The sequence below is a fragment of the Natator depressus genome, chromosome 3, assembly GCF_965152275.1.
Source record: "Natator depressus isolate rNatDep1 chromosome 3, rNatDep2.hap1, whole genome shotgun sequence".
In the NCBI taxonomy this organism is placed as follows: Eukaryota; Metazoa; Chordata; order Testudines; family Cheloniidae; genus Natator; species Natator depressus.
The window spans coordinates 74,082,450-74,107,292 of record NC_134236.1 but is presented as its reverse complement, the minus strand read 5'-3'; the positions used below and the strand labels follow the sequence as shown (position 1 = coordinate 74,107,292).

The following is a 24,843-nucleotide window of genomic DNA, read 5'->3' as shown; positions in this document are numbered from 1 at the left end:
TACTTTTCTTGCTCTCATGAATAGTCAATGTTTCAATGAGACCACTCACATCAGCAAAGTTAAACTCTTTGTCAGCTTTTCAGGATGAGGCCCTATGAGTGTAGTTTGTTACTTTGGAACTTGATTTTTAAAATTAGTTGAACGAGTAAATGATTGCCCCCCTTATACAAAGTAAAATGGTTTGTCAAGACAAATAAAGACAAAGCACTACTAAAAGATTAAATATTTAGCTGATCTGCTGATGTGGATAAATAGGACACAGGAACTCAGAGGGGCGCTGTCAGTTTGAAACCCCATCAACTTTAAAATGTGAGTTAACATTTTCACTTGCCCATTTCTGTAGTTTTACAATCACTGCTTTCCTATTTCAAAAATGGGTTTTCTCCCCTCCGAGGTGCCAGGCCCAAAGAACCCCTGACTCTGCAGTGACTGCGCAGGGCCCACTGGCCACAGAGAAAGGAAAAAGAACAGGAGGACTTGTGGCACCTTAGAGACTAACAAATTTATTTGAGCTACAGCTCAGGAAAGCTCATGCTCAAATAAATGTTAGTCTCTAAGGTGCCACAAGTCCTCCTGTTCTTTTTGCGGCTACAGACTAACATGGCTGCTACTCTGAAATCAGGGAAAGGAAAAAGTATTTTCTACTCCACTTTCAGCTACAGCAACCTTGTTAGGATCCGGGCCGCGGCGTGCTGGACACTTCACCGCCCCCAGGGCAGGGCGCTACAAGCCGCCCCCACCCCACCGGGCGGAGTGCTGCATCCCCCGCCGCCGCGCCCCACAGAGCCCTGGACACCGGACCTCCCCACAACTGTCCAACACGCAGTGCCCGGCGCTGCCCAGCCCCCTCCCAGCGCTCGGGGGTTCCGCGGGCCGCCGCCTCCGGGCCGAGTCCGGTGGGGGGGGGGGCGTGGCCGGGCGCCTCCTCTCGGTTGCCCGGCCGGGGGGGGGGGCAGGCACCCCAGTCCCGTCACCTCTGCGCTGCCTCAGCGAACTGCGCCCGCTGGAAGTCGGCAGCCAGTCTCCGGATCTCCTCCCAGGCGGCCGCCATCGCTACCTCCGCCGCCGCCACACGTCAGCCTAGCCGCCGGGCTACGGGCCGGGAGCAGGGACAGACCGCTGCGGCGCGTCAACGATCGCCTTCGCCTCCCCACAGCGCCCCCTAGAGAGGAGAAGCAGTTGCGCAGGAAAAGCGGCTCCCCTTCCCGACCCCGAGTGGGAGACGGGCTCCCCTGCGCCCACCCAGCCCTGGACTTGCAGGGCTTCGATCCCGCGTGGGCCTGAAACGGGACAGGAGCCTTCTTAAATACCCATCCCCACTAAACCCTCCTGCCCTCAGCCTAGGGCCGGCTCCTATCCAGCCTGCCTGGGGCAAGTCATGGCCCCAGGTGGGAGCCTCCTCCCGGCTGCCAGCCCCCGACCTGCCACGTCCCGTCGGTACCTGCAGGCTGGCGACCATCCACCACGGGTGACACTTGTCATAGGAACGTGACGGTGGCAAGGAAATGCCACTTGGTGGGGAAGGTTTCTCAGGTGCAGGATGGAATTAAACTGGAGTCATCCAGGAATAGCTAAATTCACACCCCACCTTAATCCGAATGACCTTTCAAGTGTAGACAAACCTTACCCTAGCCCATTTAAAGAAACCACATTTACCCCTAGTCTAGAAAAGCCTTGGCTTAGGTTGAGTGATTGGGATTTGCTCGCTTCTTCGGCTTGAGCGCAGAGAGCAGCAGTCTGGGCTCAGTAGGAAGAGTACTCTCCCTTCAGAGCATGGTGATGTGGGACTGGGCTGTGTGTTTGCATTGAGAAATTGACGAGCAGAACTGCCCCTTGTATCTGGAATAAAAGTATGCAGTGGTGCTGTGGCCCTGTTGGTCCCAGGATATTAGAGAGACAAGATGGGTGAAGCAATATCATTTATTGGCCCAACTTCTGTTGGTGAGAGAGGCAAGCTTTTGAACTACACAGAACACTTCTTCAGGTATGGGAAAATGACTTGCTCCAGTATAGCTTGTGTCCCTGTAGCTCTGCTGGTCAATTTCCCTGTGCAAAGAAGCCCTGTCTTGGAAAGGCAGAAGAAGAAATGCCAAGCAATGAGGAAATAAGGAGAGGGACAGGGCAAGCAAATAAACATACATAATCGAGATTTATAAGTACTTAAAAAAAATTCCTAAATACCAGATTGTACAGTTGAGTCAGCACTCAAAGATAGCATCAGAGGGGTAGCCGTGTTAGTCTGGATCTGTAAAAGCGGCAAAGAGTCCTGTGGCACCTTATAGACTAACAGACGTATTGGAGCATAAGCTTTTGTGGGTGAATACCCACTTCGTCGGATGCATGTAGTGGAAATTTCCAGAGGCAGGTATAAATATGCAAGCAAGAATCAGGCTAGGGATAACCAGGTTAGTTCAATCAGGGAGGATGAGGCCCTCTTCTAGCAGTTGAGGTGTGAACACCAAGGGAGGAGAAACTGCTTTTGTAGTTGGCGAGCCATTCACAGTCTTTGTTTAATCCTGAGCTGATGGTGTCAAATTTGCAAATGAACTGAAGCTCAGCAGTTTCTCTTTGAAGTCTGGTCCTGAAGTTTTTTTGCTGCAGGACGGCTACCTTTAAATCTGCTATTGTGTGTCCAGGGAGGTTGAAGTGTTCTCCTACAGGTTTTTGTATATTGCCATTCCTAATATCTGATTTGTGTCCATTTACATAGGGACTGTCCAGTTTGGCCAATGTACATAGCAGAGGGGCATTGCTGGCACATGATGGCTTATATTACATTGGTGGACGTGCAGGTGAACGAACCAGTGATGGTGTGGCTGATCTGGGTTTTTGGTATAGGGTGGTGTTAACATGACCATCACTTATTTGCACCGTTGTGGCGGTTCAATGACAAGACAGAACACAGCTTTTAGCAAGCAAGCAGGCTGGTCTCTGCTAACGGGCTTCTGCCTGTCAGCTTTTCCACCTTCTCCTTTATTCTCTCTCTCCCCCCGCGCATTACATTCTCCAACAGATAAAAGGAATACACTGGCTTTGTTTAACATTCTTATTTACCAATTTCTATCTACCGCATTCCTTGCTCTCGGGCCTTGAGCCCAGTCCTGAGAGGCTTCCCATGGTTCATGTCATCTTGGCGAGATTCCAAGGTTGATGCCCTTGGATGGAGCAGTGTGTGCACTACTCCTACACAACACTCCGGGTGTGCCCTGAATGTTGCCAAGCGCATAAACCTTTATGAATCCTACACACCGTGATGGTCACGTTAATACCACCCTATATCAAAAACCCACCGACCGCTATGCCTACCTTCATGCCTCCAGCTTCCATCCCAGACACTCCACACGATCCATTGTCTACAGCCAAGTGCTGAGGTACAACCGCATTTGCTCCAACCCCTCAGACAGAGACCAACACTTACAAGATCTTCACCAAGCATTCTCAAAACTACAATACCCACATGAGGAAATAAGGAAACAGATCAACAGAGCCAGACATGTACCCAGAAGCCTCCTGCTGCAAGACAAGCCTAAGAAAGAAACCAACAGAACTCCACTGGCCATCACATGCAGTCCTCAGCTAAAACCTCTCCAGTGCATCATCAGTGATCTACAACCCATCCTGGACAACAATCCCTCACTTTCACAGGCTTTGGGAGGCAGGCCAGTCCTCGCCCACAGACAACCTGCCAACCTGAAGCATATTCTCACCAGCAACTACACACCGTACCATAGTAACTCTAACTCAGGAACCAATCCATGCAACAAACCTCAATGCCTACTCAGCCCACATATCTACACCAGCGACACCATCACAGGACCTAACCCGATCACTACACCATCACCGGTTCATTCATCGCACGTCCACCAATGTACTATACGCCATCATGTGCCAGCAATGCCCCTCTGCTATGTACATCGGCCAAACTGGACAGTCCCTACGTAAAAGGATAAATGGACACAAATCAGATATTAGGAATGGCAATATACAAAAACCTGTAGGAGAACACTTCAACCTCCCTGGACACACAATAGCAGATTTAAAGGTAGCCGTCCTGCAGCAAAAAAACTTCAGGACCAGACTTCAAAGAGAAACTGCTGAGCTTCAGTTCATTTGCAAATTTGACACCATCAGCTCAGGATTAAACAAAGACTGTGAATGGCTCGCCAACTACAAAAGCAGTTTCTCCTCCCTTGGTGTTCACACCTCAACTACTAGAAGAGGGCCTCATCCTCCCTGATTGAACTAACCTGGTTATCCCTAGCCTGATTCTTGCTTGCATATTTATACCTGCCTCTGGAAATTTCCACTACATGCATCCGACGAAGTGAGTATTCACCCACAAAAGCTTATGCTCCATACGTCTGTTAGTCTATAAGGTGCCACAGGACTCTTTGCCACTCAAAGATAGTTTTTTTTAAACAAGAAATGTCTTTCTCTTTTTGTATATGTGTGTGCATGCCTTAAATGTAGCTGACATGCTGAGTAGGTTCCCCAGACCTGAAGAAGAACTCTGTGTAAGCTCGAAAGTGTCTCTGTCTCACCAACAGAAATTGGTCCAATAAAAGATATTACGTCACCTACCTTGTCTTTCTAATATCCTGGGATAAACATGCCTACAACAACTCTGTGTATACACAGTTTGTCCCCTGACAGTTTCTACATTTAAATGTTATTTATATAAACATAGGTATTTCTGCTATACAAGTCAAGGTGTTATTCAAATCAAGTAAAATTATTTGTGGTTAAGAAAAAGTAGTAAACAATTTCTTTAATTATCTCATATATACACAGTAGAACCACAGTGAATTGAACTCTGATATTATTGGAGGCTGCTTGGAAACTGAGACATATACAGTAGGTACACAGGATATAAATAATGTTTATTGGGTACACATTTCATTTCTCTCTATTATTCTGAGCTTTACTGATTCCAGAGTCATGAATGTCACAAAATTTGCCTTATTCAATTGTTTCAGGCAATGTACACTCAAAACAAAGATTTATATGGGTTTAATGGAAGTAATTGATTCAAAGTTCTTTCTATTAATATTGTAATATGGATTGATGGTCATATTTCATGATGAATGCAAGTTTGTAATGTGTTATATGATCCACAAACAGTATCCTATTGATTCACTTTGGGAGCATCAAATCCCCATCTTTATTATGAACAATGAAAACAAATGATGGGGGATATTAGTGCTGTCAAAATGAATCAATACTATACGTGTGACATGAAATACATTTGAAAGTTTCGTATTATAATACCCAGAAAAATTCATAGTGACTACTCTAAATTCCATTCTTATAGGAGTTGAAAGTTCTTCTAGTTCATCAACTAAGCATGAGTTAAAGGAACATGTCATCACTTTTGCTGCTGCTGCTGCTGCTGCTCTGAGGTACTGAGGCATTATTTATCATAGGAACAATCCCTGAAGAACTGCACAGTGCAACTGCTGGCTGCCAACCTGAAAAAGAAATTATACAATTAATAGCCAATAATAAGTCTATTGAACAATCACATCTTGTAAAGAGCTAAAACACTTGCTGCACTAATTACAATACAGCTAGTCTAATAGTCAGGGATAGACTAATGCTACACCCAAAATTGTCCATTGTGGTGTTCCTTAAAGGGATGCAGTGTACACATCTCTTCATGGTTGGCCAGCTGTGCTGGGTTGGATAGAAAGAGGGGCAGGATCATGACCCCTATTTTCCATACTTTGACAACTAGGAGGCGTCCTTGGATTTACAGGGGAACATTCACTATAATTCTGGCCAACCTTACATAGCAGGAAGCTACTTCTTCCTTCCACACCCATGCAGAAGCTATCCAAAATCAGGTGTGTTTGCATTCTTCCACTTTCCCTTCTGTTTGCTGCATTCACACACACTTTAGCTGTGCTTTTATATTCCTCAGCGTAGTTCCCTTTTTTCATGTTCTTATTACTGAAAAGGACTACATAAAAATAATTAAAATGATGCAGTATAGTGATGCAAACAAACCATAGGGGCTGTTTGAGATAATTTATGATCCAACAAGAATGTCCCAATGTCTCATTCTCCACTGAGCAAACTGTTAGAAAACAAGATCAAGAGTGTGAGCTTTCGGAAGAATGAAGAAGGGGGAAAGACCTCTTCAGGACAGACTGTGTGTATATGGACAGTGTCTAGCATAATGTGGGTGCTACTAAAATAATTTATGCACAAAAGCTAACAAACACAAAACCACTTATGCTCAACTAATTTCAACCCATCCTGCCATTCATTTGTCAAGAAATGAGAAGTAACAATAGTTACTTACGGTTATATGGAGGGTAAGGAAGTAGCTTGACCCAAGCATTGAACCTGTTACGAACAAGAGTTATTAATATTAGTGTGTAACATTTTGGCTGTTGAACAGCTAGGAAATATAAGCTGAAATGTTTGTGTGTGACTTGACATATCCACTGTACGTCGTAAAATGGATGATTAATTCATTAGCAAGAAAAAGTCCATAGGATGATAAGGAAAAATTTTATCAGTAATGTCAACGTTATATGTAAAGGATGGCAGTACTGATTGTGCATACAGAGCATGCTACAAATGGTGTTCACGTGTGCTCTGAGTAGGCTTTTAAAAATATTAATTGGGATATGGAACATGCATTAATACTTCCACCTAATGCAACCATACTACACTGGCTGAGTGTGTCATGAATAGATGCAGTCCCTTTCTTCATCACTGTTCTTCATCAAGGCAAAATTATAAATAATATGTTTTCCTTTTCACTGTACTTTTCTCCTCTTATGTTCTGGCTTTTCTCTTTCGTTCATGAGCTAGCAGCTGTGCTGAATGCTAATGAGACAGCACTTAGTTCAACCTCGGGCAGCCTTTTCAACACAACTTCCTTGGTTACTAAACAGCAAACCTGCAATTAATTAGTCAGATTTCCTACCTATCAGTGGATAGAAAAAAAAAACAACAACAACAGATTCAGTCCTTCCTTAGCAGGGAATGTGGCTTTTCTAATAATGATGCCTTTCTAGGTCAAAGCTTTAATGATTGTACAATCCCTGCAACAGCACATACAAATGTGAAATTGTATTTGTACATTGTACCGGGTAAAATGCTAATTCCATGCGCAGTTGTCTGATTTGTGCACAAATACATGGTTTATGTATGCAATTTAGACACCTATAATTGAAAGTATAACCCTATTTATATCTCTATGACTATTTTAAACAATTAATTTATTTTGTAGCTACATCTAATAGGGATTATTTATTCTTTTCTATCTCAAAATATTGAAGACCAAATTCTATCCTGTTTGCGAATGATGTTTTTCTCCATTTGAATTGGAAAACTGAATATATTGAAGCATTTTAATGAATAAACTCCCACACTGTATGTTGAATTAAGCCTCTTTGATCTTCCTTCAGGAAGACTATGAAATATACTACCTGGGGTTTACTATAATCATTTGTTTCACCCAATCTTTGAATATCACGCAAAATATGTGAGGGGAGGAGAGACATATTTTTGAACATTTTCAGCCTCTTATTCAGTTTTAAGTCAAATGAACTGACATATTAGTACGACAAATTGAACAGAATCAAAGATTAGCTACTGTTGTAATAATTGGTCCTACAAATTTACTCTAATTGTGAGCTTAATTGTAAAAAGTGAGTGAAAGTTCATAAAATGTTACAATAACTTACAACAAATGGTGACGGGAAAAGGTGCAAAAGGAAGACAAAGATTGAGTTAGTCCCCCCAAAAGGCCAACTGATGTAACTCAAAGACTGTGTTAAGAGCTTGCCTCGTAAGCAAGAGAAGTGTGGGACCTGAAATCAATTAACCCAAATTGGTGTGTTGAAAATTAGACCTAACCGATAAACAAAATAATGAGGGGATGGGCTATTCCACCCATCACTCTCTTTTGGGGTCTTAAAAGAAAAGACTGAGAGAAAATCAAGAAGAAGCAACAGCTCTCTGCCAACAACTGCTGCAGCAAGCTTTACCATCATGGCTACAACCTTCATCATCTCCTGGCACCCTGGGATCTACTGTAACAAAGTTAGGTCTTCATTATTTTGATCCTGAGAGATGTCCTGACCACAGCAGGCCAGAAAGAGGTATAGATGATATCACTACCTCCACCTACACTGACCAGGATGCCTGGTCAAAAGGGACCCTGGCGGCTCTAGTCAGCACCACTAACCGAGCCATTAAAAGTCTGGTTGGGTAAGGCAGGCTCCCTACCTGCCCTGGCTCTGCACAGCTCCCAGAAGTGGCCAGCATGTCTCATCAACCCCTAGGGGCAGGGGCGATCAGGGAAGCTCTGCGCGCTGCCCCCACCCCGAGAGCCGCCTCCACAGCTCTCATTGGTTGGGGACAATGGGAGGGGGTGGCGCCTGTGGGCATGGGCAGTGTCCCACCACGCAGAGCTGCCTGACGGTGCCTCCGCCTGGAGCTAGACATGCTGGCTGCTTCCAGGAACAGCGCGGAGCCAGGGCAGGCAGAACCCTGCCTTAGCCCCACTGCACTGCCAACTGGGAACCGCCTGAGGTAAGCACTGCCCAGGCAGAGCCCACACCTCGAACTCCCTATCCCAGGTCGGAACCTGCTCCGGCACCCTAACTCCCTCCCAGAGCCTTCACCCCCACCTGCACCCCAACCCCCTGCCCCAGGTTGGAACTCCCTCCTGCACCCAAACTCCCTCCTGGAGCCTGCATCCCACACCCCCTCCCACACCCCAACCCCTGCCCCAGCCCGGAGTCCCCTTACACACCCTGAACCCCTCATTTCTGGCCCCACCCCAGAGTCTGCACCCCCTCCTGCATCCCAGCCCCCTGCCCCAGCCCAGTGAAAGTGAGTGAGGCTGGGGGAAAGTGAGTGATGGAGGGAGGGGGGCTGGAATGAGTGGGGAGCAGGGCCTCAGAGAAGGGGTGGGGCCTCTGGGCAGGGGTGGGGCAAGGTGTTCAATTTTGTGCAATTAGAAAGTTGGCAACCCTACCTGTGACCAGGAAGCAATTAGAAGCAATGCCCTAAACAGCCCAACACTGGTACAAGTTTGCCAGGTCTCATTATTTTTTCCCATCTGTGAGGCTGCAAGTGAAAGTCAACACAAGAGACAGAAGTTGAATTTTTTATCTTTGCTGTTCTTTGCTTTCCCCTTTTGTGCATGTTTGTCTAGTTCAGGCTTCTAGGCAACAGGATTGGTCTTTAACAAGAACAGCAACAAAAGAAGCTCCAGCCTCTCTTAACTAACTTTTTCTCTCTTTCCCAAAGGGACAGTTATTATCATCTAAAAGGCCGCCAAACAGTAGAATTGTTTTCTTTTAAAGACTCCCTAAGCTAATTAAAGCCTTATTTAACATTTTATATTTCAAATGCTTTTACTGTTTTTCCTTCTTTTCTGTATCTTTACTAAAAAGTTTAAAAGATTTTTAACGGTGTGTTTGCCATGGTACTGAGCAGGCTGTGTTCTCTGTACATTGAACCCCAAGCTTTGCTTAACTCTGTCTAATGTTGGACAGTGACTGGGTCATGTTAACACTTTAACCCTTTGTTCCACCAAAACAAATACAACACTACCCACACCGTGCCATGCAACTGAATATTTGACTTATGTAAGAAGCAAGACCAGTCTATCATTTGTGGCATAACATGTCACCATGGTGAGATACAACTTTGATTACTTTACAGCAAACATCAAATATTTCTTTCCCTTAGATACTAGCTGCAGTGACACAGAGCATTGAAAAATGTATAAAGGCTTTGTTCACACAAAACACAAGCATTCAGATAATATTACAAACAATATCTATGTGCTGTTGCTGAAATGAACATACATTTGTACTATGGAAGGTAATAGTTCAACTATTTAAAATGGTATGTTCAGAAGTAAAAGTCACAAAATCCAACACCAAGCAAGGACTAGGGTAGCAACTAAAAATAATAGAAATACATGCAGCTCGTAAAGATGACACAGAAGTGTGGTTCTCTTTTTTATATAATTTAAAGTTGAGTTACACACACACACACACACAATGTAATTCAGACATTTATGTTCTAAGAATACTTTTCCCCAATGGTTTTTAAATGCTGTTTCAGTTCATTGGTTTTGATTTTAAATTTGTGTTACAGTTGAAATGTCATTTATAGTCTTAGACCAGCAGTGGACTTGGGATTACCATAGCATTGTAATGCCAGTCTCTTGAAAAGGGATTAGAAAGCGGATCAGATTTGTCAACTGAGGCCTTGAGTACACTAAAGGGGACATTCGATCTAAGCTACGCAATTTGAGTTATATTAATAGCATAACTCAAATCATCATAGCTTAGGTCTACTTGCCGCGGGGTCCACACTACACAATGTCAATGGGAAATGCTCTCCCATCGACTCCCCCTACTCTTCTCGATCTGGTGGAGTACAGGAGTCGATGGGAGTGTGATCTGCGGTTGATTTAGCGGGTCTTCACTAGACTCACTAAATCGACCATTGATGCATCTATCTCCACTTATCAATCCCCCAGTAAGTGTAGACAAGCCCAGAGAAGAGCTAGCTCAATCCTCCAATGTAATTCCAAGAATCATTACTTGTGGTGCCAGTGGTTCATTTTTTGCTTTCTCTAGTATGGAGCAGTAGATGAAATAGCTTATGGCCTTCCAATATTTTGCAGTTATGCATCCAATTAAATCCAGTATTTGTGTTTAGTATATGACATCCCTCTGTGCATCTGTTTATGTATTTTGTTTTCATTTATATGCAGTAAGACAAGCCATGCAATATTATATACCAATGTAACATTTAAAACCGGTGATGTTAGAACACATTTTACAGTCAAGTCACCAGTTTCAACAGAGGGACGCCAATTTCTCTCCAAATATGTCTCTCACTCTTCCTTCACAGTAGACACTCTTATGATTTTTTTCTATTTATTGTGTTGTAAGGCCTAATAATATGTTTCTCTGTTGCTTCATAACTAGTAAAGTGTAATTTTCAAAACTGAAATATCCAAGTCAATTTGTTGCCCAAATCTCTGAACCTGAAGAAATACTAAATGAAATGTAACAATTATTCATACATTATGGATTATTCAGGCATCTAAAACAAGACAATGTAAGAAACCTGGGTCAACCTTTGGCTTATATAAACAGGTGTAGCTTTATTAACTTCAGTAGGGCTGCACCATTTTACAACAGCCAAAGAATTGGCCCAATATTTAGAGTTGCCACCTTTCTATTTGCAGAAAACTGAACACCCTTACCCCACCCCCTGCCTGCCTCTTTTCTGAGGCCACGCCCCCCCTCACTCCATCCCCCCTCCCTCTGTCACTTGCTCTCTCCTACTCTTGCTCATTTGCTCATTTTCACTGGGCTGGGGCAGGGTGCGAGAGCAGGTGAGGGCTCTGGCTGCAGGCTCTAGGGTGGGGCTGGGGATGTGGAGTTTGGGGTACAGGAGGGGGCTCCAGGCTGGGGCAGGGGTTGGGGTGCAGGAAAGGGCTCTCAGCTGGGGCAGGGGGTTGGCATGTGGGAGATGGTACAGGCTCTGGGCTGGGGGTGTGGGCTCTGGGATGGGGCCAGAAATGAAGGGCTCAGTGTGCAGGAGGGGGCTCAGGGCTGGGGCAAGGGGTTGGGACATGGGAGAGGGTTCGGGGTGTGGACTCCGGGTGGCGATTACCTCAGGTGGCTCCTGGGAAGCAGTGCCAACTCCCTCCAGCTGCTAGTTGGAGGCATGACCATGTGGCTCTGTGCACTGCCCTCACCTACAGGCACCACCCCCTCAGCTTCCATTGGCCATGGTTCCTGGCCAATTGGAGCTGCTGAGCTGGTACTGGGGGTGGGGGTAGTGCACAGAGCCCCGTGGCCATCCCTCTGCCTAGGAGCCAGAGGGCGATGCCGGCAGATTCCCACGAGTCATATGGAGCCAGATAGGGAGCCTGCCTGTGTCGCCAACTGGACTTTTAATGGCCCAGTCAGCAGTGCTGACCAGAGCCACCAGGGTCTCTTTTCGACTGGGTGTTCCAGTCAAAAACCGGAAACCTGGCAATCCTACCAATATTTGTTGCAATATATATGCAGGGCCAGATTCTGACCTAACCTTTTATGGGTTTGCAAGAGGGAATGGAACATGACAAGACATTTTCCCTTCACCTTGCACTCCTGGTCAAGGGCTGTCAAAATCTCCTTGATGAAGGCTCTGCTCCCTGCCAATACCCCTGTATGCTAGCTGTCTGAAGGTGGTAGGGCAGGGGTGGCAGGTTTATGGCCTTTTTTTCTGCACCATCCAGCAGAGCTGGATGTGTGGTGGGGAACAGATTTCACTCTTCCTGTGGATGGTGTTGCTGCTGCTGAGGTGGACACACCCTCTTAACCCCCTGGGAGAAATCTGACTCCCTTTGGCTGCAGCTGTAACCTTTCCATGTCATTTCCAGCATGCATCTCACATCCATAAAACTGCTAATTAACAATAATACATTGCATTTGTACCTTTCATTAGAGGATTGCCCCTACAGTGCCCCAGACTTCCTATGTGGCCTTGGGCAAGTCACGTAGGGTATGTCTACACTGCAGTTGACTAGGGGTCGTGGGGTCCTGCTGCACGGCTCTTTTATTGCAGTTAGACTTCCAAGCTCCGGCTGGAGCCCAGGCTCTAGGGCCTTGCGAGATGGGAGGGTCCCAGAGTTGCAGTAAAATAGCCCCACAGTCGGAGCCCCATCAGCCTGAGTCAGCTGGCACAGGCCAGCCACAGGTTTTGAATTGCAGTGTAGACATACCCTTAGGGTACATCTACAATCGCAACTGTACGCATGCCCATGCGTGGACTTGTGCCGTAGCCTCCCTATTGTCCACACTTAAACCCCTGAAACACGTCTCAAGGGGAGGAGGGAGCGTAAGCTAGCACATCTGAGATGGTTTTGTAAGTACAGCCAGCTGTGGCATGGCCCCATACCTGTGCCAGTTTGCAGTTGGATTGGGGGTTAAGGGTTGTGTACCTGGAGTTACAATAGTCCTCCACCCCCTTTTTCCCAATACACTGAACCCCTTCCTTCCTGACTGTTAAACGAGCTAGGTCGTTGCCCCAAGTGCACCTGTACAGTGCGCAGCACTGACCGCAACAGAACAGCTTTCTGCTATATTTCTTACAGGTGACAAGGGATCCAGCTCCAGGCATACCCAGATGCTGATCAATGTGTGGACTGAATACACTGTCCTCCATGAGTTTGGCCAGAACAGCAAGAACATCCACTTGCACCAGGAAATTTCACACACCTAGAAGGCATTCAGCAGGTTCCGTGAATGCATGAAGCATTTGAAGCATGTGGAGGAGGGGTTTGGGGGAGGAAGGTCTCTGATGGGGAAGGTGCCAGAACATGGTTGCAGAACATATACGGTCAGTCGTCTAAGGAAAAGTTAGTCATAGCAGTCTTTTCTCCCTTGGAAGATTTCAAAGTCTTTACACTGTCTGTCCCTGGTGTCTGCCCTCTCCCTGCACAGAGTCATGCTGCACAAGCCAGGAGATGTGGGGGTGGGAGAAGGATCCAGTCTGGCAGTTGGATAAAAATGGTGCAGAGTCTGTTTCCACTTGCATGAGGCGAGGGGCTTGTGGTGCTGAGCCAAATCATCAGGAAACCTACTGAAGTGACAGTGTGTCTGTTTCTTTCCCTATTCATTTCTCTGTTGTTAGGCAGGCACAGGGGCAGGATTTTCTGGTAAAGCTGGGTGGTTGTGGTTGGTGGTTCAGATTTCCTTTTGTATGAAATCTCCTGTGTGCAAGCTGAGAAAATAGTAATCAAATTGCCTCCCAATCCTGTAAGCATATTTCAGCAAATTTTTGTCACAGCAAAAACTCCAGCTGGTTCTTCAAGTTCACCAGCAGAGCAAATCTGCTTGGTCTACCTTCATAGCTGACCAAACCCCTCCATTCAGCAATATATAGAGGGGTGACCATTAGCAGAAACTTCTCTTTGGCATCTCCTCCACGTGATTGGAATACCACTTTTTTTTTTCGCTCTGGTACTTTGAAAACTGCAGTGTTCTCCAAATTTTGGCCAGCCTTAAGGGAAAAAAATATAAACTTGTAACAAAGCCCCAGGCAAGAATTAATCTACTGCTCTCCACTAACAATTAGAAAGTATGAATATTTTAAATTGCTAAAGACACTGGTCTAATCTTCAAACCTTTAGTAGCTTCTGCTCTTTTCTCATGGGCTACAAAATTTGTTTAAGAATCTAGGATAATAAGACAGCTACATTCCTGGAATGCTGAAAAGGATCAAAATTGTGGCCTTGTATAACAGTTATGTTCTGTGTGGAGATTTCTTGGCTTCTGCAAAAAGGTCCAAAATATAATGCTCTCCTTCTCTTTGAATTGGTAGGACCTATGTCTCCTGAGAGTGAAATCATGCCACCAAGAGGACAGGAGGAGCAGACCCCCAGAGAGGGCAGAGGTAGATAAAGAAGGACCCTAGAGGAGATGCTCATAAGGATGGACAGGAGAAACTGGGCACAATTTGAATTCCTTAGGGAATGGGAGTGGTATCCTCTACAGAAGGAGACACTTATGAACCATTTCATGGACATGGAGACACACCATAAAGAATGGGAGCATTTCCTAATAGAGAGGCTAATTGAACTGGTGGCTGGCTGCTGCTGAAGCCCAGAACCAGCCCACTGACTGCCACTGCCTCCTGGGGTGCCGCTGATCTTGAGGATCCTGTTGCAGTGACCCTTGTCAAGATGTCTGAAGTGACTCATGAATGTGGGTGACTCAAACTGCCACAAACCAGGGCACAAACCCCAAATTGGCTGTGTGTTCTATCATTAGATTTCACCAACCAAGCATCAAGTGTGAACTCCTCAAGCACTTAACAGTCTTAACATGGAGTCACAGACAGTCCCCTTGGGCACTCTGGTCTGTCTTGCCACCCAGGCAAGCTCGCCTTTTTGCTGAATGGTCCCTTAAACCAAAAATCACAACAATATTCAGATTACTCCCAGTCCCAAAGGACCAGTCACTTAACCCAGGTCCATGGTACCCCAGGTCTCAAATCAAAGACAACACTTGTAGCCAATCCTGTAATAAACTAACTAAAGATTTATTACCCAGAAAAAATAAATAAAAGAGTTATTTACAAGGTTAAAACATACACACACAAATGAGATACAGTTTTAGGTTCCAAAAGATAGTGGTAGCTGCTATAATATGTACCATTTATATGTCCATTAGGGCTAACTCAAGTTAAACAACTGGGGATCCCTTGCTTATGCTTAGAAATCATCACCCTTTAGAGTTCAAGCAGCACAGGGATACAATTTCTCCTTCACAGGAATTTTTATTCCCTTCCCCCAGAATTCAGGCTGTGATGGGAGGAGGGCTCTGTGCACTTACCCTCTTCAGGGGTATGGGGGAAGCAATTAAAATCTTTTGTACATTGATGTTCCACAATGGCTTGTCTGGGGTCTACAGGCCTCTTTGGGGGAGTAGATAACACCTCTTGTGGTAAACTAGTATTTCACACTTAGTAATGCTTGTCCCCTGACTGTGGGGGTTTCCAGTCTTAGCAAACATTTTTGTACTTAGAGAGCAAACTCTTAAATATTACCTTGCAACATGGGATACAGACATTATAAGAATAATATATGCAGCATCCTACAAGCATTCCATAAAGTCTAAATGCTAAACTCATTCTTTTCACTCCAATATCTATTTTAACAATACTAACACACAGACGAGCCACACTGGTTTCCAGGTAGACAAGGTGGGTGAGATAATATATTCTATTGGACCAACATTTGTTGGTGAGAGAGGCAAGCTTTAAAGCCACACAGAGTCTCTAAGGTGCCACAAGTACTCCTTTTCTTTTTGCGAATACAGACTAACACGGCTGCTACTCTGAAAAGAGCTCTTCCAGGTCTTCTTCAAGTTTTTCCAGCTATGCATTTGCCAGTGTGCAGTGAGACCGAGGGGACTTGGCATGAGCTGGCACCTGCTCTGCCAGCGTCACAACTCCACTGACCAACCAGGATGAGAACATCGAGCTTCCAGGAGTCTTGGAACACCACCATGTACTGGCTCCCAAAACCCGTTGGAGGAGATGCGCTCAGTTGTCACAGAGAGCCATTGTCTCTCATCAGTCATCCGTTCTGATGATGGGTGCAAAGCTATTAAACAGTGGGCAGTGCTCTCCATTGTGAACAGTTACTTTGGTAACAATATATTGTTCTGAGTTCAAAATCTTCCCATTAAACCTTCTACCTCATACTTTTAATAAATGTTATGCTTTAACTACGTGTTGGTCCTCCTTCCTAATGATGAGCTGAACATGGTTTTTCATTCTTGAATGGTCTGCAAGCTTCCTTCCTCCTGTAATGGAATGGTCTGTAAAAATCTGGTGCCATCATAGTGCAAATATGTTTGAGTTTCTCCCCTAAAGTTCAGAAATATCTTAACAGATGCACAGAAGGGATGGGAAAACTGTATGTGTATGTGTTATATGCCTTAAAAAGCATTATTTTTCAGGACAGCAGATTGACACAGGGTTAAATCAGTATCTTACTGGCTTTATTAAACATGCTGAAAATCAAAACCAAAGAACAATAACAAAGAAAGAGGGAACATACCAGCAATAACAGTGTCCACCAGTACCCTGTACAGAATCCCCACCCCCCGGAACCTTAAACAGTTTCAACTATACTGGGGATCAGTTTCAATCATACCACTTTCTTTTATAGTCCATTGAATCTTTGAAATGAATTCTTCTGAGGGATAACCCTCAAACTGTGAGGTAGGTGATATGGAGTCTGGTGGTGAAGGAAGCTCCATGTCCTTTCTTCCCCTGTTTGTCTGTGTGAGGTTTGCCTCCATCCCCTGGTAGCTTGATGGTTCTGTTTACTGCTTATATGTAAATCGAGGTAACCACATGTTCCTTTGTTTAGGATAGCCCTTTTTAACAACTCCCCCTGCCAGATTTCCAAAATTATGTGATCTCCCCACACAGTGCTGGTTCTCCTGCACCAGAAGTGATGGTCCACCCAAGGGCATACTGTGGCAATATTGGCATTCACTATATCTGCACAGTGTGAGCTGAATAAATTGCCATAGACCCTCGAGGTCAGCCATCTTTGACTTGTTAGAAAATGCTGCCCAAATTCCATTCAGCATATCACTGATTGCCTACTCCACCGCATAAGCATTTGTCCTGCACTAGGGAGCAGGAGAAGAACCAGATCACCATCCCATTTTCCCCATGACTTTCATCTAATTTTCCGGGGTATAACAGTGAGGGGTACCATGATCAGGAACTGCTATAGACAAATGTGTAAAGGCAGGTATTGTACCAACAAAACAAAGCAATATGATTCGTAGAACATCTTCCTAAAATGCACAGAGCCCTGGGATATAGCCCCTGAAATGGAGCTCTAAGAATTGTGTACCTACAGCGGCAGTGTAGACGTGGGTATATGCATGTACATGGCATTATACCCATGTCCAGCCCAGCATACGTGGACTCTCGGGTGCATGTATTGGGAGACATGCAAGCATGAACACAATCCAGTACTCAGGTATTTGCACAAGTGTAGACATAGCCAGTGTAGATGTAGCCTTAGGGTGGAATCCATGAAGGGACTTGGGCATTGTGTCTGCAGCATCCAATGGGCTAATGCGAGTTTTACATGGCATTCCTTGTGTAGCTGCATTTCAATCCTGTATCAACTCTCTGGGATTACGCACATTCTCAAGCAGAACAATTGCTTCCTATTTTAGCCAACATATTAACCCATTCCATTCTGTAACATTTTATTAAAGGGTGCCTACATGTTACACACACTGCAAGTAGCATGGATGTGCTAGGATAAAAAAACAACTCTAGCAAGCAATTCATTTTTAGGTGGATCTTTATTGGAATGCCAAATCACGATGAGAAACAAGTTAATCCTTCTGTAAAAACAAACTCACCAAATAAGTCAATAAATAAATTCATGCCCTCCTCTCCCAAAATTATGATGACAAATATTAGTTTTGGGAACGCAAAATACTTCCCGAGTGGTAGTTAGTCAAGCTACTGTATCAGGTCTTTAAGTGAGAAAGATAACCATTAAAGTTTGGTCTCCATGACTGTTTGCTGCACTATATTACAATATTTCTGGTGGGGAATGTTATAAGATTTGAATCTCAGAAAATTAATCTGTAGAGATCTTCATTTTACTCTCTGTTTCTCACACATAATGTCACGTCCCCGCGGGGATGTTTGGTATTACATAATTAACTCTTTCTTTATGGCATTCATCTTTTTTTAATACAGTATCAGACTAATGAAAAAGCATAGGGGAAGCTGCTGCCGGAGATTGATATGAGGATTAAATGAACAAAATTAGCTTTAGAATGCATGCTTTTTATACCTCCTAACAGGACATGGATCATGTGAGTGAATTATGGTGCATTTTCTTGTGTCAACCTGAGGTTTTATACTTATTTTAATCCTTTATTTAGCTCTGTGCCTTTATTGCTGGGGAAGCTTTATTAAATTAACTTGAAAAATAAGAGAAAGGGCTTACAGACAGACCAGTTTAAGAACTGACAGTTCTTGGGGAATGTATATTTTCTTACAACAATTAGTGGTTAGGCTGCTGGTGTGCAGCATACCTCGCATGCTGATCACTATTGTCTCATTGATTCCTTGTTCTCCCCCATTTATCAGTCTGCATCCATCGGTTTTCTCTTATCTCAGATTGTAAAGTCTTTGGGCCAGGGACTGTGTTTTTGTTCTGTGTTTGTACAACACCTAGTAAACGGGTCCTGGTCCATGACAGAGTTCCTAGGTGTTCTGATAAAACATGTAAATAAAGAAATAATAATAATAATATAAAAATAAAAATAATAATAGCCATTTTTCTTTCTTTAGAGGTGGCAAGATGGTGGTATGGCGGGTCATCCCTCTCCCCTCTGGGTGCAACCTGGAACTGGGGTACTGCTGAGCCGTCTCTCTCACCAGCCTAGGCCACCTCTCACACTGTGCGGCTGTGACAAGCTGCAGATCGCTCCTGATCCTGTACTTACCCAGACTTTTACACAGGCAGGGACACAGCCAGCTACACTTACATGAATGCTTCTCCTAAGCCACTCAAGAACTGACAAAAGAAAGAGGATCCAGCCAAAATACCCCCAGCTTCACAGCCTAGGACCCCGGAGCTGCCGTGGTTAAAAGCCTGACCAGTATGAGAGTTATTACCCAGTTCGCCACGTCTACAAAAGAAAGTGGACATATACCAACTCTTGTTCCTGAGCTGAGATTTTTCCCCAATCACTTCACTCAAACCATACTGTTTTAGGTAAAAATTATAAAATAGATTTTATTAACTACAGAAAGATAGATTTTAAGTGATTATAAGTGATAGCAAACAGATCAAAGTAGCAGAGGGGTAGCCATGTTAGTCTGTATCCACAAAAACAACGAGGAGTCTGGTGGAACCTTAAAGACTAACAGATGTATTTGGGCATAAGCTTTTGTGGGTAAAAAACCCACTTCTTCAGATGCATGGAGGTTTTTTACCCACAAAAGCTTATGCCCAAATAAATCTGTTAGTCTTTTAGGTGCCACCACACTCCTCGTTGTGTCTGTAGATCAAAGTAGATTACCTAGCAAATAAACAAAAACACAATCTAAGCCTAAAACACTAGATAGGATTTGAATCAAGCAGTGCCTCACCCTGTTAGATAGTATAAAGAGTCACCAAGGTTTCATACACAGGCAGGCTTTCTTCTTTCCCACCTGGGACTTCCTTCCCTAGTTCAGTCTTTGTTCCTTAGGTGTTTCCAGGTGCAATGTTGTAGGGGAGTGAGGCCCCTTGGTGATGTCACTTTCCCCTTTTATAGTTTCTTCCATATGGCAGGAACCCCTTTGTTCCAAGCCAAGTCCCCAGCCCAGTTTGTGGAAAAATGGAGTTCAGGATCGTGTGATCTAGTCACGTGCCCTTGCATGCTTCGATGAGTCATGGCAGCCATTATCCATATGCTGACTGAAGCATTCACAGGAAGGGTCACCAGGTGGGGGATAAGTTTTCCTAAAGCCCATTGTTTTCCCTAATGGCCCATTACCTTGAATAGACCTTTCACAATTGGCTATATAGACTGAAAGCATCTTGACTTGTGGGTGTCACGTAGATGCAAACAGATTTTAAATACAGATGCATAGTCAATTTCATAACTCCAGATACAAAAATGATACATGCCTACAAATAGGATAATCATATTCAGCAAATCATAACTTTTCCATTTACCCCTCACATCACACATTTTGTTCAAGTTCAACTTATGTCATAATCATATCATAATCATACCACTATGATGAATATGGGATGCTGACAGTCACAGGTGAATTACATTATTATCTCAAGCTACTGCTAAATGGTGCCATAAGTTGTGGAGCCCTCTGCATAGAAATTGTTCCCAAATTTTACCACAAGTACCATCGTCATGTGCAAATTTTACTATTGTTTCTAGGAATAATTTGTTTCTAGGAATAATAACAGTACTTTACACTTACATAGTGCCTTCCATCTGAAGATCTCAAAGCTGTTTGCAAATTAATGTAATCAATTTTTGTCACTATCTCCCTCGGAGGCAGGCAAGTAATATCTCTATTTTACACATGAGGAAAGTGAAACAGTAAGGTTGTCTGAAATCACCCAAGAAATTTGTGACAAAGCCAGGAACAGAAATCAAATCTCTCGACTCCTAATCCTGTGCCTTTGACAAAAGATTATCTTTCCCCCACTAGTCTTTTGCAGGGCATTGTTGTCTCTCCCAGTATATAGGAATTTGATAGCACCAAATACTTTTCTCATGTGGTATCTTTGAGCAGGCAGGGTAGTATAGTCTACTGGCAACTATGGCCCCACCCCTAGAGTGTACTCCACTTGGATACAGGAATCCACACATGAAGATAGGCCTGGTCACAAATCACAATCTCTGCTTTTTTTGTTTGGCAGGGGGTGGGGAGGGGGAGAAAGTTTAGGCATTTAGTTTTGTTCTGATACAGACTGAAACTGAGACTTTTTGAATGTTTTTGTGAAAAGGTGAGAGAGAGAGAGAGAGAGAGAGAGAGCATGTGCCCCAACCCAGAATAGCCAAAAGCCCAGGAGTTAGCACAGTCACCTGGGAGATCCAAACCTCTACAGTTGTTGATGCAGAGCAGAGATTTGAATGTGAATCTCCTACATTGCAGGCCAGTGTCCTAAACACTGAGATATACAGCCAGTCTTTCTCTCTTTGATCCAGTGAATAATTATTTATACAAAGTGAAACAGCTTTAACAGGAAAGGTTACCAGGGAGACTGATTTGCTAGCCTGATGGTTAGGGAACTTGCCTAGAATAAGAGAAACTCAGATTCACATCCCTCCTCTGCCTGATTCACAGTAAGTGCCCTACACACAGCTCTGTGAGCTATTCCGGGGTGGGTCTCCCTCTCTCTCATGTTTTGATCAGAGATTCCATTCTGCACATGAGAAACCACCCTGATGAAAATCTCATTGAAATGACTATGCTTTTGAAAAAAAAAAAAAATAAAAATAATGTTTCACTGGAAAATTCCCAACCAGCTCTTTATGCACAGCTCATTTCAGGACATGTGCATGAGATTGTATGCAGCTATACTCTGGGTTTTATGCCCTGGGCAAATGGCAATTACCTAAACTGTCAAAGACAAAATCTCAAACACTTGAAGAATAGCAAACAGAAAAAGTTTATTAGGCCTTCTAAACCAAACTTGCTCCTGGGTGGTGGGCTCAAGAAACCTCATTCCTGTTGGGCTCTGTAGGTGGGAGGTCACAATTTGAGTATCTGTGTTTGCCTGAGTGTAGGGACTGTTAGCACCCCACTGGGTAAATGACACCTTAAATTGCTCCTGAAGAGTGAGAGGCAATAGGGACCATGCCCCCATCTGCCAGCAGAGTTAGCTAGCCAGAGGGGAGCTTATGCTGCATCCTCTTAGGAGGTGCGCTCCTCTCTAGCTACTCTACTTCTATGGTTAGAAAGCACATAAGAAGCCAGACAGCCATTTATTAGCAAGGTACCCTGAGGAAGCTTAGCATGGGGACCATGATTTTAGAATACCAATTCAACCACAAGAGGTCATGACAGAGAGGAAACTGCCGAATGTGCAGCCTTGAACAATGCAATTACTGAAAGGCAAAAAATATAAATAATGGCCTAGGTGAGCTGATGGTGCTTCGCTCTGCTACTGTGCTTAACTTCATGCTCCCTTTGCCTACTCCTCCTCCTCCCACTTTGATGTGCATCTTTGTCGTGCTACCTACCTCCTGCAGCGTCAACTGAGATCACTCTCCTCCTCTAAATTTCTCTCAGGGAAGAGAAGGGAAAAAGGGAGACCCAACATTAATTTTGGAAAACACCACAACCACAGTTCAAAAGCATGTGACCATAGGCAAACACCCACCCGACAGTGCATTGGGCAGTGTGTTTTGCCTCAGTTTCTCATCTTGTGGTGTGAACGTCCTACAGACGAATGTCCCCGAACACGTCACTTCCCTCTCCCTCTGCTGCACCCCACTCACAGTTGGCTGTCCTTGGTTAGGAAAGATCCAGAGTTCAGAGGTGCGTTCACAGGGGTTCCCCTCCCATCTCTGGGGAGGGAGAAGAGCAGGTAAGGCATCTGCCGCCACTGCTACTGGTTTACAGCTACGGCTGTCTCTCTGCTGCAACTGGCAGCTGCCACTGCTCGCCACCGCCACTTGCTGCTCCCACAATATCACATGTGGAGGTTCTGCCATTTAACCCAGCTCTCAGATAAGTGTAACACTGACACACCCTAGTCGTTGGTGGGCAGGATCGAACCTGGAATCTCTGGAACTAAATGCATGAGCCTCTGCTGCATGAGCTAAAAGCCATGTGGCTCTTAGCTAAGGCGGTAGCAGACTCATTAATCTCTAACTGGTCTTGGTGCCACTAGAAGGGACAGAGCACAACACCCAGGAGGTGTGTGGGTTACATACTTCCCCTAGCTGAAGAAGCATTTCCTGAGCTTCAGAGACTTTCCAGTTGATATCCCGGACAAGCTCCTACTTGTAACACCGCCAGACTCCAGTCATCAGCGGGCAGGATCGAACCTGGGACCTCAACTCATGAGCTTCTGCTGCAGTGATGGCAGGGGTGAAAGTAAAATGGAGCTCTTACCAGTACGGGGCCGCTCTGGCCCACCCCCAGAAGGGGTGGAGCCTTGGGCGGAGAGGTGGGGCTGGGAAGTCAGCGTCCCCCAGCCAGCCCATCTGCCCTGCCTAGCCCGTGCCGCCCGGGGCTCCAGCGGCGATTAAAAGGGCCAGGAGCTCCGGCTGGTGGCGGCTGGAGCCCTGGGCCTTTTTAAATCGCAGCCCCAGGGCAGCTACTTCTTTTGCCCTCCCACCCCCCCTCGTCGGCGGCTGGGTAGGGGGGCAAAAGGCAGCATTTAACGTCGCTGCCCTTTTTGCGCCCCCCATTGGTGACCCTGCCAGGTCGTCGCTGCCCCTTTTGCCCCCCCCCCATTGGTTGCCGATGGGAGGCGCAAAAGGGCCAGCAACGTTAAAGCGCTGCTGCGGCAGTGCTTTAAAGTCAGCGGTAAGGCCGGCTACCTTTTACCAGTATGCCGTACCGGCCCGTACCCCCTTACTTTCATCCCTGAGTGTTGGGCTACCTGCGGCCCGCATGTGGCCCATCACAGTAATCTGATTGCAGGCCGCAAGACATTTTTCTGATGTTGACCGTTCTCAGGCACGGCTCCCCACAGCTCCCGTTCCCAGCCAATGGGAGCTGCAGGAAGTGGCGGGCCGCAGGGACGTGTGGTATTCCTACAGTAAAGCACTTTACCTGTCAATCCATGTCAGTTTCCTCCCTGCAGGTGGTACAGGTAAAGTGCTTCAATGCAGTAGCACTGCACTACTGTTCCCTAACTCCTTGCATGTCCCTGAAAAAAGAGTGGAAACAATAACGAATATAAGGGAAAAAAATAAATGAACCTGAATATCTTAGGCCCTGGATTTATCTAACATTTGTGGCAAAATGCACTTCAGAGGCTGTGCCCTTACTTCATTTAACAGTGAGATGTTTAAAGTGCAGCTATTCCAAGCTCTGTACCCATGTACAATTCAATTATATATTATAAACTTACAGATTTTATCAAATACATAGGTTAATGATCCTTTTCATTGAACTACAACTATGTCTCCTCTTCTGTCTCTGCACTCCCACTCAACCAACTCTCCCCCCTCCCAAAGAAACTATAACAAATAATTAGGCCTTACATCATTCCGTGAGAGGCAACTGCATGGACTTTGTTGGATTATGAGTGGGAGTACAGCTGATCGGGAATTTTCGCACTTAATCTTTTTTGTTGGAAAATAAGAATTCATCAAAACTGAAACTTTTCAGGGGAATGTATCAGTTTCAATGAAACTTTCATCAGGAAGGTTTCTCAGATTCACAATGGAATTTCTGTGGTCAAAACCACAGAGGAGTCATCCCAGAACAGCCAATGGCACTCACCTGGGATATGGGAAACCCAGATTCAATTCCCTGCTCCAAATCAGGCAGAGCAAGGATTTAAACTAGGGTCCCCAACATGCCAGGTGAGTGGACTAACCACTGGGTTATTGGCTATTCTAGGATCTGTCTGTCTGTCTCTTTCTTTCCGTTTTGGGGGGAAATATTTCAAGAGGTCTCAAGAGCCAATGTGAAACAGACATTTTTTTTTGAAATCTTGAAAATGTTTGCAGGCCAAGAAAACCAGCTCTAAGAGGGAGTAAATGTCACAGATAAGGGCTCTCCACGGAAGCCCACTGCTCACGCCTTCAGATAAACACAAGT

General features: G+C 45.0%; 1 protein-coding gene and 1 long non-coding RNA gene across 2 annotated transcripts in view; one reads left to right on the top strand and one right to left on the bottom strand.

Moving 5' to 3' along the window:
- The window catches only part of UFL1 (UFM1 specific ligase 1), a 41,497-nt gene extending 40,387 nt beyond the window's left edge, over window positions 1-1,110 (bottom strand). Inside the window, exon 1 of the mRNA XM_074948125.1 lies at window positions 975-1,110. Coding sequence (XP_074804226.1) covers window positions 975-1,051 — 77 coding nt within the window. The 5' untranslated portion in view covers window positions 1,052-1,110. The remainder of the gene's footprint in view (window positions 1-974) is intronic.
- On the top strand, window positions 253-14,429 carry LOC141984769 (uncharacterized). Its single transcript, XR_012638801.1, has 4 exons — window positions 253-309; window positions 5,312-5,399; window positions 13,136-13,277; window positions 14,365-14,429. It is a non-coding gene; the product is annotated as an uncharacterized LOC141984769 (long non-coding RNA).
- The last annotated feature ends 10,414 nt before the right edge of the window (window positions 14,430-24,843 follow it).